Source organism: Semicossyphus pulcher, unplaced genomic scaffold (genome assembly GCF_022749685.1).
Source record: "Semicossyphus pulcher isolate SPU_LCO1_2020_fin unplaced genomic scaffold, fSemPul1.0.p SCAF_3, whole genome shotgun sequence".
Taxonomy (NCBI): Eukaryota; Metazoa; Chordata; class Actinopteri; order Labriformes; family Labridae; genus Semicossyphus; species Semicossyphus pulcher.
Window position 1 is genome coordinate 30,040,336 of NW_027211704.1, and position 12,787 is coordinate 30,053,122.

Here is a 12,787-nt window from a genome sequence, read left to right on the forward strand (position 1 = left end):
ATAAATTCCGTCAGTTTTGACTCCATGTTGTGATGGTTTAATGAAGCCGGGCATGGGCATTATCAAGTGTAAGCGTTAAATTAGCTTTACCAGAGGCTTTACTACTATAGTACACTTCATCAGCGGCCCGGCTATGGGCCCATCACAAAACGGAGAGGAGGAAATAGACGGAGTTTCAGTATGTTACGTTTGTTTTTAAATGAACGTTATATACTGTAATCGTGCGCTTGTCTAATTTACCGGAAGCAGGACACATCACCTGCAGTGCACAACAAACGGATACTCTTCATTGAAAAATGATTCATGTTTATCCCAAAGAAGACCGCAGACGGCGTTACTTCCTGTAATTCATCACACGAGCTACACAAGCCGCGGCATTGGCTGGCTGCCCCAAGTGACGTTTTCACAGCGCATGCCGTGCATCATAACAAAGACCCAACTAATCGATGATGAAATTCGTTGCCAACTATTTTTATCATGGATTTTAATCGTTAAGTTGTTGCAGCCCTAAATAATAATACAAAGAGTATAGTCTAGAACTGCTCTACATGAGATAACCTTTGTAGTGAAATGGTGCTGTATAAAAAAATAGTTGATTAATTGATTGATTTAAAGTTTGCTGTGATGTGCATTTTAAAGTTATTTATTAAAGGGGCACTCAAGCTATATTAAACCTCAAATTCAGTTTACTACACAACCTGTGAAAAAAGCTGTACTATGTCCCATGTAGCTCTGAAGAGATCGCTCCCAAAGTTAAGTCATCATGTTGCATTATGGGAAGCATAAGATCCAGTGTTTTTGAAGCATGAATCACTAGGTACTAAAAATCAAAATATCTTCCCCTTTATGGAAGTGCTTGAATACTTTAAATGTCTTTTACCTGAAATTGTTTTATTAGCAGGACAATTCAATCTTAACCCTGTGTTTGGTGGTTAAGATGTAAAATTGTATGTCGGTCTTCTGAACACAAAACATTAAGAAACCCGGAGCTGTACTTTTTTGACTCTACTTTTTGTTTACTGGCCTTCACCAGCAGGGGGAAGTACTGCCATACTGATAACATAAAGCTCCATCACATGCCTGTTGCTCAAACAGGTGAAAATCTCTGTGGGGAATTTTGTTTGCAAAAAGTCAACACAGGAGGAAAACAAGGAGCATGAGGGATTTAACGATCATTATTGCTGTCTAAAACAAAGCAGCTGATGACATGTCTATGAAAGGAAATTAAAAAAAGAAGAGTTTGCCTTTGTGTGTGTGTGTGTGTGTGTGTGTGGGGCAGAGCTTCACTGAAAGCATTTACAAAGGTAAGTACGACCTTTTTTCTCCAAGTCTTTTTGATGAACAGAGGAGACAACTCAATCCCTCTCTGTTTCCCCTGTTCTGTTTTTCTCTGACTGTCAGCCAATAAAGAGCACCCTTCCTCCTCAGCTGTCCTACCCTCTCATCACTCACCTCTGTTTTCTTTTTTTTCCCTTCCCACCCCCCCTTCAGTCTGTCAGGAGCACCAGTTCCCCCTCACTCCTCTCTCCCCCGTCGCTTTCCTCTCCTTCACTGTACGGAGGCCGCTCCCTCTCTCGTTCCCTCTCTCTCTCTCTGGGTAGGGAAGTGGGCGTGGCCTGGCCCTCAGCTCGACGTGGTGCAGATGGAACCTGTGGCAGGTAATGCTCCAGTAGCGCAGGGTGAAAGGACATAGCTGCCACTGAGACCGGGCCGGCGTTTCCCGGGTACTGACTGTCGCTGTGGGAGTAGTGGATCTGCTGTGGTTCTGTTTGACTGAAAGGACACAAAGTGAAATGAGTACGGTTACATTATAGCATGAATTAAAGGTACTCTGACTAAACAAGTATTCATGAATATGTTTGATTATAATCATGGTTTTCTGCGAAACTTTAATGCCATTATGCATATTTAATGCAGTGGGAGGTAGGACGGGGAGGTGCAGTTACTTAATGATTAAGAAAAAATAAGCTATTTACTACAAAAATAAAAAAATAAATGGCCATCGTGATATTCTCATATTTGCATTTTACATTTATGAAGAAACTAAAAGAAAAAAAGATGCCGTGAGTAAATCTGAGACAAAGAAAAACTGTGAAACTGAAAAACCAACCAAGTTAACATTTTCAACCTCCAACTCCTTCAGCTTAACTAGTTGGGAGGACATTAAAGAAAACAATGGTGAGGGATGCTATTCATCGTGGAGGACAAACTGAGAAACAGCCCAGCTCAATACTCCGCTTTTGTTTGTTTCTTAAAGGATAAAAAAGAGCTTCGGTAGCTGCAGACGCTGTTAACAATGTGTGGAGGTGCAGAGAAAAGTCTTGTCAACAGAGTAGATTGTTAGTGTCGTCTGCCAGGGACAAAGTCTCTCGTATTATCTCAAAGTTGGATTAAGCATGTTGCTCCTTACCTGTGCGTGTAGGTCGCTCTCTGCTCCTGTCTGCGGCTCTTCATCATAGCCTTGTACTCCCCAACCCTCAGCCTCCGTCCCTCCACGATGCAGGTCCGTTTAGGCCGGGGTTTGTACTTGTAGTCAGGGTAACGCTCAAGATGCTGCCTGCTCAGCCTTGCCTGCTCTTCATAGTAAGGCTGCTTCTCTTGGTTAGACATGGACTTCCACCTGGAGCCTAAAGACACAGTAACACAAGGAACATTGAAGCTTTCTGGCAGCAAGTCAGGAGAGCATGCTTTAAATGCTTCTTTAGCTTCAAGTTTCCGTGAAAATTTTAGATGCAAGTTTAGTTTTTCAATGAGTTTGTAAAATTAATTCAGGACTGATTTTAGTAATTACATATTAAATAGTTTTTAATCAAATGTACCTTTTAAAAAACAAAGTTTGTAATTCAATGACATTTGTTCCATTTTTGTAAAATGTAGTCCCTTCTAATAAAGTAGTATAAAGTAAACAAACATTTTGTATTTAGTGTTGTCTGTTTCTGCCTGAGTGAAAGGGGGGTTGCTCACAACAACCAGCTCTCCACAATAGAAAGGAATGTAAATGTTTGGTTCAAGTAAAGGGATTCATGCCAGTGTGTGTGTGGGCTCGTCTGTGTGTCTGTGTCTGGTGGGTGAAGCAGGTGGCTGTTTGTGCCCTCACATGTGCCAGGCAGCGTCTCAGAATAGAGACGCAGACTGAAACCCACCCCTACCCAGTGCTAGGCTCACCCAGGATCTTGCTGATGGAGGAGTTGTGCATGTCGGGGAAGGCTTGCAGGATCCTCCTGCGCTCGTCCTTGGCCCACACCATGAAGGCATTCATGGGCCTCTTGATGTGGCCCGAGGAGGGAGGGGGCCGGGCCTCAGCATAGCTGCCTGGGACCGAGACGGGTAGGGCACCTACAGGAAAGAGGGCTTCAGTCAGATGACCACAACAAATTGCTGGGTTTGGAATATGTTACTCATTCCTCCTTAATTATATCCCTTTTTATTCTTGTCATTAACCTTATGAAAACAGACCTCCGTGAGTGGCCGTGGGAGATTGTTTTCTGAATAATCCTGTTTAAATTGATCTAAATTAAAAACCATAAAAGCCAGAGCCTTCATTCTTTTTAAATAAGATGTCTGTGGAAACTCAGTGGAAAACAAACAAACACAAACAAACAAACGTGGGCGGATGCAAATTGGCTATGGGAGTATAGTGTGCATAATCCTGGTTGAACTAATCCAAAATAAAACTTGATAGCTAGAGCATAACCTACATTATTGCATATCATTTAGGTTGAAGAGATTCTATAGATATGACGCATTAAAAATAATCCAAAAATATAAAACTAGGTACTTGAGACCATTACGTTTGCAGGGTTCAAAAGCGTTAACCTTTTCAGTTCACCCTTGACATTCTTAAATATCTTAATAGCTGATGTTCTACATTAGTGAATGGGGATCTAATAATAGGTTTTAAAAGGATCTAAATCGTGTTAAAACCTAACCTGGTTTATCATCGTAACATATTACAGGAAATGTTTTTCTGAACCTGCAAACTTCCAATCACATTGTATGTAAATGTTAGAACCTCTGATTAATTTCCCGATAAGTAATCTTGTTAACTGCCTTCTAATAGAAATGTGTTACACTACACTCTTAGAAATAAGGGTTCCTAATGGGCTCTTTTTGACTGGCCGAGATTCTACCCAAAACCTTGCTGCTGAAGAACCCCTTTTTGAAGTATGGTTCTAAAGGGTTCTTTATAAAACCAAGGGTTCCACTGTGAACCCCTTTTATCCACAGAACCCTTTTTGGAAAAGAGTTCTTTAAATATTGTTGAAAGCATGGCAATTAGAAGAACCTAAGAGAGCCCCATTGAGTGTTCAATGTATTAAAGAACCATTCTGAGGGTTCTAGATAAAACCCTTGGAATACTAAAGGTTTTTGGTAGAATTGTGAGTTCTTGTTAGCACCCCTATATGGTAAAAAGCGGCTGGATAGAACCTCCAGCGGGTGTTCTGGTAGAACCATTACACCAGAGAAGGGTTCTTTTTAGAACCTCTCATAGGGGGTTATTGTTGGAACCTTTTGCAGATGGTTCTTGGTATAACCATACATGTTGGGTTCTCGGAGGAACCCTCTGAAATGGTTTAAGGTAAAACATTTATAAAAGAGTTCTAATAGGAATCAAAAAGGTTCCCCCTATGGTGACAAGCAGTAGAATTCCTCATGGTGTTAGTTAGCATGATTATTTCAGAAAGTGTAGTCATGACAGGGGAAATTCTATTCAACACATTGGATAAACATGCAGGCATCAATGTACATAAGGGCAGATAAGGCTCCTCCAGGGTCACCTACCCTCAGAGTCACTGCTGAGGCGGTCCTCAGTAGACTGCAGGCCTTGGCTGTCCTCACGTCGCTCCGAGTGAGAAATTCTCTCGCTACAAGGAGAACTTTTATACTCCTGAGGACATAAAAAAGACAAAGGCAGATGAAGTCAGACATGCGCTTCAGTCATACAAATATTCACACTCCAGCACAAAGGGACGATTTGAATTTCAACTGCAATAAAAGATGACCCAATGTTCAAGAGGTGTGTTCACGGCACGCATGTGTTACATAGAGTGCTATTTAAGGTAAAGAAACTGCACACTCTTCATATCAGCTGCTGTTTAAATGCAGAGCTATAAATGCAAAGAAAGGAAAGTACAACGCTATGAAGCAGGAAGAATGGTGTTTATTGTTTGAGGGAGGAAAGGTGAAGGAGAGAAGGCAGAGTCGGGAATGTAACAACTCTGAATTTGCAAAACTATCAGCTTGACGATGTAAAACGTTTTTTTATCCCAATCCAGTGGCGCGTAATACCAAAATAGGCCAGTTATCAGTATTGGTGTAAAAGCAGCAGCAGAGGCGAGATGGAGCAGGATAATGCAGGAGAGGAGGAGGAGGAGAGTCCCAGAGTACAGTATTACTGTGGACAAAGAGAGAAGGCAGGTGGCTCAGTCAATGCCACACTGAGGCCTTTGTGGTATTGTGAGGCTGCAACAGCTGTTGCCCCAGGACGAGGCTGAGACCAAAGCTGCAGCCACCTCAAAGAACCAAGACCAGAATAGAAGACAATTTTAACAAGAACCAAAACAAAAAATAACAACCAGGATGAAGAGTTGACAAAATGTATAGCATTAAGATGCTTTAATAGCGCTCTAATACAATTCAATTGACATAGAGGCTAGATGGAATTTCTGAATGCAATGCTGCAATTTTGCCTCGCATTCAACAACTCAAGTCAAACGTGATTAAAACGTAGTTTTTTACTGTAGCACACGGACTCTTAAAAAGCAGAGTAAGAGTAGTAGATGTGAACAATGACAATTACCTTTGTCTGTTTACTCATAAAAGAAACAACAGATATAACGTCTATGCTGCCTTCTGTTCACTGTGTTTACTTAACATTATCTTCCAGAAGGAAACACCTAAACTACTGAGCTGTAACAATGTGCTTCTGTGTGGTTACACTACAGCTGGGGTATTCTTTAGTTGGCTAAAACCTCAGAAGCACGATTCCCTGTAACCCTAAACCTGACTGACCCACGATTACCCCCCTTACATGTCAGTCAGAGAAGGGAGACGGACTGTGAATGTTTCCTCCATTTGTTCAGACAGCTGATATTTGCACATCAACTTCAACTCACATCAAGATTTGACTTTTTTCGAAACATTTATAACAAAATTGTTATCATTCTGAATGTTTCACACAGGGGGCTGGTGTATCAACTTTAAAACAGCTTAAATTTAAATACATTATAATAACGACATATCTTGACAATGTGACAAAGTTGCTTATAGTGCTAACATAGAATTAGCTTAATCTTTTACTAGCTTAATAGTAGGTTTTAGTTCATTGTTAAGCTGTCTGGCTTGTGACTTTACTGTCTTGATCAGTCTCACTGCTCTCATGGAGTAATTTTTAGACGCAACAGGCAGCTGTTTTCAGTGAAAAAACATTGAAATCCCACTGTATGCTTTCTTTTCAGCACTGAGCAGTAGATGGACATGGCTAGAGAGCAGCTGGTGAACATAGTGGAGCATTTAACAAACAAAGGGCCAGATATTTCCATTAAGAGATGAAAAACAGAGCAAAAAGAGGGTGCATACTTTTGACTTACTTTCATCAGGTGGCCAGAAACATACTACAAATGAATTGTAGGCCTTAATAGCTTCAAATGTTACTTAATAACTGCTGAATGGGTAAATATGCAAACAAGTTTGCTGTATCAGCAGTGGTCACAACCGCTGCCACGTGGCCAATAATGCAGGTTCTAATAAATGGACTGCACTGTACATATAATGCATGTGTTTGTAGTTCTTGATAAACACTGTAGTATTAAACTCTAATTTAAGAAAGCAACAGTGAGCCTAAGCTAGAGATCAGTTTCTCAGTGGCAACCATGCAAAACATTTTTCATATGATTTGATATTAGCGTGAATTTGGACATCTATATCAGTTAAAGCTTGGTGGATAGTGAGAGAAAAAGCTATTTTAGCTTAACGAGGGTGGATACCTGAGGCACATAGGGACAACTGCTGAGCGAGAGGACCAACACAACTGCACTCAAGGTGGTTTCATTTACATTTTATCTTGTATTGCTGTAGCCCTAAAGCTAATCTTAAATCATTCAACTCAGACTCGTGTCAGTTACAAATTCATCAGGCTTGTTGTGGTCAGATCAAGTAAAATTGCCAGTTGTGACTTTAATGTAAAAGTCTTTCAGGTTATTCAGAAATGAAATGATGAGACCCATATCTGACAGGGACTTTAAACAGGAATCTTGTGGCTGTGTATGGGACAGGATAGTTCTGACATAAGCTCACCATCTTTCCGCTGCCATCTCTCTCTCTCTCCCTCTCTCGCCCGCCCGTGCTGTGGCTCCTCAGGAGCAGCTGGGCGTCGTGGATGGCCTGGGTGACCACGTCGCCATCTCCGAGAAAACCTGAAGACAAAATCACAGGACAAGGAAGAGGAGGAGAACAAAAATGAGAAACAATAATGTAAAGAAAATAAGACAGAAGAGGTTGCTACGTGCAGCTACACTTGTATCCCTCCTCAAAAAACACATCACATACATTGTTATAACTCTTCATCCACTGATGATAATTATTATCATGTCCTGCTGATGGAAACACGAGAAGATAAAGAATGTAATAACTCTTCTCTTAGAGAACGACACATGTACAAGTTTTGATATGACAGAACAAAGCATCTGCATGTGTTTCCTCAAGCACATTTTATACACAAAGGTCTAATTGTCTCTATTTGTTTATTAAGCATATCTGAAAGTAAAAACCCAAAGTTGATGATTTGAATTTAGCTTCTGTACTGATTCTTGCCAAGGCTGTATAGTGCATGACTCGGAGATCGTCTGTCAATCAAGCAACATAGGTGATTTCTCCCTCAGCGTTTGAATTTCTTTTGAATTTGCGGAGATGATGTTCAAAGAATTTGAAGGCTAACAATCATCTTTTTCTTCTGTGACTTTGTTGGCAACTTTTCACATAGCTACAGTTCTTGATGCATCAGTGGAAAGTGCAGTGGAACAGTAGGCAGAACTATGTATCAGGACACATGAGTGCTTGCACCAAGATACAAACAAAATGCAGACCCATTCTTTAAAATCATTGCTCCATAGCACGACACTTGTACCACATGCACTTAAGAAGCATGAAGGAGAACAAAAAACTGTGATTATCAACTCTTTATTCTTCTTTTGGGGTCACAATGCATGCATCCTTTCACAGCAGTGTTAGTGTCAGCAGAACTCACTGAGGGCAGATCGTGGGGGGCTGTGGGACACTTCTCTATGAAGATCTCTGGGCCTGTAGGCCCCATGCAGCGCCAGCGGTCCAAGCTCCAGGCTCTGCGGACTTGGTGTTTTCCCCAGCTCCAGCCCCTTTGGCTTGGAGGTCAGGTTCAAGGGCTGACTGGCTTCCTAAACACACAATGAGAGCAGATGAGCAAGGGTGGGGACACTTAAACACATTCAGGCGTAACCGCAAAGGGCGAGGGTGTGCACGTATTCCGGTTATGCACGGTAGATTTGGCATGTTGGAGCGCATCCGTCACACCTTTGAAGCCTCTCAGGTCTTTTGTCTTCATGTTCCCCTTATCCTCTCTTCCCTTTTGTTTATTTAAACTGTGTTGCTAGATCTGTGCTTGAGAACCAGCCGTGCAAATACAGTTCACACTACATTCACACACACTCACTCACAGCTGTACCACACACGTTAAACCTTTGAACAGAGGGTGTGGTGTATTCAAAAGCTTTTACAGCCTCCCAAGTGCAGGAAAAGTACATTATCTGTTTAATTTGGAGGGAGTCACTTTCTTTATTGTACACACACACATACAGTATAAAGTAAATAGAACGTACACAAACTGTACAGTAAACAGGCACACAAATGATGTATGCATTAGAAATGTTTGTATTGAAAGGACACGAGAAAAGAGGTTTTTACATTGAGATTAACTTGTACATGGCTGACAGACAATACTGTAATAACATTGTACCTGTCTGAAGGAACCACTGCTCCTCTTGACAGGGGTGGGGTGAGCATTCTGCAGCAGCTGCATGGGATAGTCCACCGCTGTGGAAGGTGAAACATGTTCTGCATGAAAAACAGTATCATTGGTTTAAGCCCAGATATGACTCAAATGTGCTGAAAAATATCAAATAGTGTCAATGTTAGAGATTTGCTATAGAACACAAAACTTGGTGACAATTAGCATTGCATAGCTAACGGCAAGTAACCGTGATAGCAGCTCACAGCTGATTGAAATGTCAGTGACACTCTTTCTATAACAATTTAGTTTCTATATAGTCTACAGTATTTAATTTTGTTTAGTTTTTTACCTTATTTACCAAATAATAAGAGACAAAACAATATTTATGTATGACATGCCATGTCGTCTAATTTTTGTACACTCGTACAGCTCGTACACTGTTTTCCATTTTTAGTGTACACATTAGACTTTGTATATTATCACAGCCAATTAAGTATCTTTGGGTGCTCTAATTTACATATTATCTGCTGTGCTGAGTGTAGCTCATTGTGAAGGACATTGTGCCTGGCCTTAGCACAAATACTTCTACTTATACAGTGATGTTACTTACAGAAAGTGCCTAAAGACTGTCCTAACATGGGGAGCTGGAACTAGGGAGTGTCTAAATGAATTAAATTAATAAAATGTCAAAGAAAAGATTTAAAATATAAGTAAAGAATGTAAAATAACCAAATACTATATTATCATGTTACGCTTGTGACATTCCAGAAGGTTTTAGTTATTTCAAAATGTTCGCTTTTCCTAAGCCTGTTTTTACTTGATACAACTTTTCCTAATGACTATTTTCAAAGGGCCAAGGATGGAGTCGAACCCCGGGCCGCCGCATCGAGGATTGTAGCCTCTGCATATGGAATGTGCGATTTGACCGCTGAGCTACACAAGTGCCCCAGACTATTTTTATTTTTATAATTCTGCTTTTCAAAACGTCTTTCTGTCAATCAAGACTAGCAAACTAAATCTAGTTGTCTGATTGGCTGTTGCTTTGGTCCTATATTATATAACATAATAATGTGCAATATTTTTTACATAGAAAGTCTTACTTGTCATCTATTTACTAGATTAGAGTTGTTCTTTAACTCTATAGAATGAATTTTGAGGTTTGGTACTTTTGTTGTGGTTAATTGTTACCAGTTGTTGTGACTAATGCAAAGGAACCAGGGGATCAATATAACCATAAAACAATGACAGACAAAACCTTTGAAATAAAAGGAAAAGCTACCACCATCGACTGCAAACCCTCTTTTTGGAAGTGTTTTTCTATCAGCCCATAGTTTATCATCATGTTACCCAACCCTATTTCACAGTTATTAGCATGACAGGCCATGACCTGCATGCCTATTGTTATTTTCTTCATTAGAACAAACCCTCTGCAACAAAAAGGGCGCAACCATGATTTTTTTTCTTACTTTGTAAATGGTCACTGCTTTACAGTTACATTAGCATAACAACAAAGTAATCTTGTGTTAGCTTCTTACACAGGTAAGGTGTGTTTAGGATTAAGCTTGGATTGTGTTGAATTTAAAAGGAAATTAAGAGTTAGTTCTCCTTTATTCGAACTTGTTTCTTTTTTAAAAGCTGTGAATAGAGAATATTTTTCACAGTTATGACCAAACAAATGGAAGACACAACCAAGCTGAAATTAAAGAGCAAAGCTCATTTTTCCGTCTTTGTCGTCAAATAAAAGATGCCCTTACATTTCTGGCTATAGCTGACCTTTTCCACACAACCCAACAGTCTTTCTACAATTTGTTACATTCATCTGTCAAAACATTGTGAAGCACTCACACAAATCCACTCAAATTCCTCAGAAAGCAAATAAATGGTTATCCTTAAATTCCGCCTACAATGTTTTAAAGACTGGCCTTGTGTCTTTTAGGTTTGAAAAGATAGAAGAGACAAGGTCACGCACGAGCCCAGCTTTTAAGACTTGTGAAAGCATGTACAAAGCTTTCTAAGCTGTGCCCTCTATAGCCTGCTAACTGTACAAGCGTAAGTGTATGAAAGGCACTATCAACCATATTGTTCAACTGAAGTCTACATTTGTATCTCACGGTTGCCTTTCCTATCTCTATAAAATGGACCTTGAGTTGAAGTGCAGAAAATGTTTCAGCATTGATGGCAACACATTGAAGTTTATTCGTGGTGCCAACTTTTCAGCACTAAGTTTCTGGCCTTCAAAGCACTCGTTCACTGTCAGATAAGTTGAGTTTTTGTTCCTCCTTCACAACAGGAGGGTATGACTAGGCAATGAAAGACATGACGAAACTCCAATGTTCCCCGCACTAAAGGCCTGATGGAGAGAAGCCTTGGAGGATTATCTAAATATAACGCTAACCACAGACAGAAGACATTACTTTATTTAGTGCATCATAATTAATTCAGCTGATTTAAGGGCCACTTTACTACCTTGTAGTTTACTTTGTAATAGAGTAATTCTGCTGTCTACCTCATAGCCGTTACCATAAATGTTGCTGTGATAACTTTACAGAGTCGTAAAATCCTGTTATTATTATAAACTGTTCTGTGGTTGTTATTGTCCTAAAACAAATAATGGATTCATTCCAGCATGCCTGAATCTTCTTTCATCACCTAACCAACCAGTTCCTTTTATTAGAGGTTGAGTAAAAAAATCAATTAAGAGAAGAAGTTATATTTTTTTATCATCTAAGACTCCTTTTCCATGGACAGTTTTTTTCAAGCCCAACTCTCCCCAAGGCTGAATCCTCTCTGCTGGCTTGACCACTGACCTGGCTTGCAGGGGATTGGTTGCAGTGGTAAGGTCATCTGGGGCTCAGAGGTGACGGGGAGGGGCTGGGTGTTGTGGTGGAACGCCGGGATCATCACGTAGGGCATGTTCACCTGCTGGGACAAGGCAGAGCAAAACACCTTACTTCAAAATTCTTCCCACATTTTTCTAAATGAAAACAAATCTGATTCTGCATGACAACTTCTCGTTTTCTATCATTATCCCCTGTTAGTGCTGCTGGCTGTGTTTAAAGACATGCGAGGGGTCTTGAGAGGGGCTGACCTGGATCTGCTGCTGAAGCAGGTTGATTTTGTGCTGCTGCTGGATCAGCTGCTGTTGCTGCTTGGCGATCTGAGACAAAAGACATGTTTATTCTCACACACATCCTTTGATATGTTGCAGTCAGACACAGGTGCACAAAGTGTTGGTAACCATGACCAGGGCTTCATCTAACTACCCCTTAACCCCCACCAAAAAGCATTTCACATTACGATTACGCACCTCAACAAAAAGTCCATAAATAACATGTAACATCAATTAGAATTTAAACCTGAGAATTCAAAGAGCCAAGCTGTTGTGTTATATGAACATAATGTTTATTTTATAGAAGTTATGCTAAACTAGTAATGTGCTCTTTTAAGTGGTGAGGGTGTGGTCAAAAGCAAGTGTCCATGCTGCTACAAAAGTGTCTGGCAACACTCAGACAGCAAGAAAGCATGTGTGGTCCTTAATATCAATATTAGATAGTGGGGTTAGGACTTCGAATGCAACTGACTGTAAATGTAAGATTATAAGAAAATGTGTGTGCAACAGAGAGACCAAAAGAAAAAGTTATAACTCAAAACGAACTTTTCAACTTTATATCTTTACAAAACAAGGCTAAGACAACATTAACCAGGAAAATAACTTCAGAGATTTCCTCTGTAATTTCCCAAATGTGTTTTTCTTCTCAATTGTTTTACTGTGTGCAGAAATATCATCTCAAACAGGGATCAGTT

At 40.3% G+C, this 12,787-nt stretch overlaps 1 protein-coding gene across 1 annotated transcript in view; it reads right to left on the bottom strand.

The window, feature by feature from the left end:
* Positions 1-1,487: 1,487 nt before the first annotated feature.
* The window catches only part of sox13 (SRY-box transcription factor 13), a 42,389-nt gene continuing 31,089 nt past the window's right edge, over positions 1,488-12,787 (bottom strand). Inside the window, exons 6-14 of the mRNA XM_069678453.1 lie at positions 12,072-12,140; positions 11,791-11,905; positions 8,990-9,066; positions 8,246-8,411; positions 7,297-7,415; positions 4,783-4,888; positions 3,166-3,336; positions 2,411-2,627; positions 1,488-1,773 (exon numbers count right to left, since the gene is read on the bottom strand). Coding sequence (XP_069534554.1) covers positions 1,488-1,773; positions 2,411-2,627; positions 3,166-3,336; positions 4,783-4,888; positions 7,297-7,415; positions 8,246-8,411; positions 8,990-9,066; positions 11,791-11,905; positions 12,072-12,140 — 1,326 coding nt within the window. The remainder of the gene's footprint in view (positions 1,774-2,410; positions 2,628-3,165; positions 3,337-4,782; positions 4,889-7,296; positions 7,416-8,245; positions 8,412-8,989; positions 9,067-11,790; positions 11,906-12,071; positions 12,141-12,787) is intronic.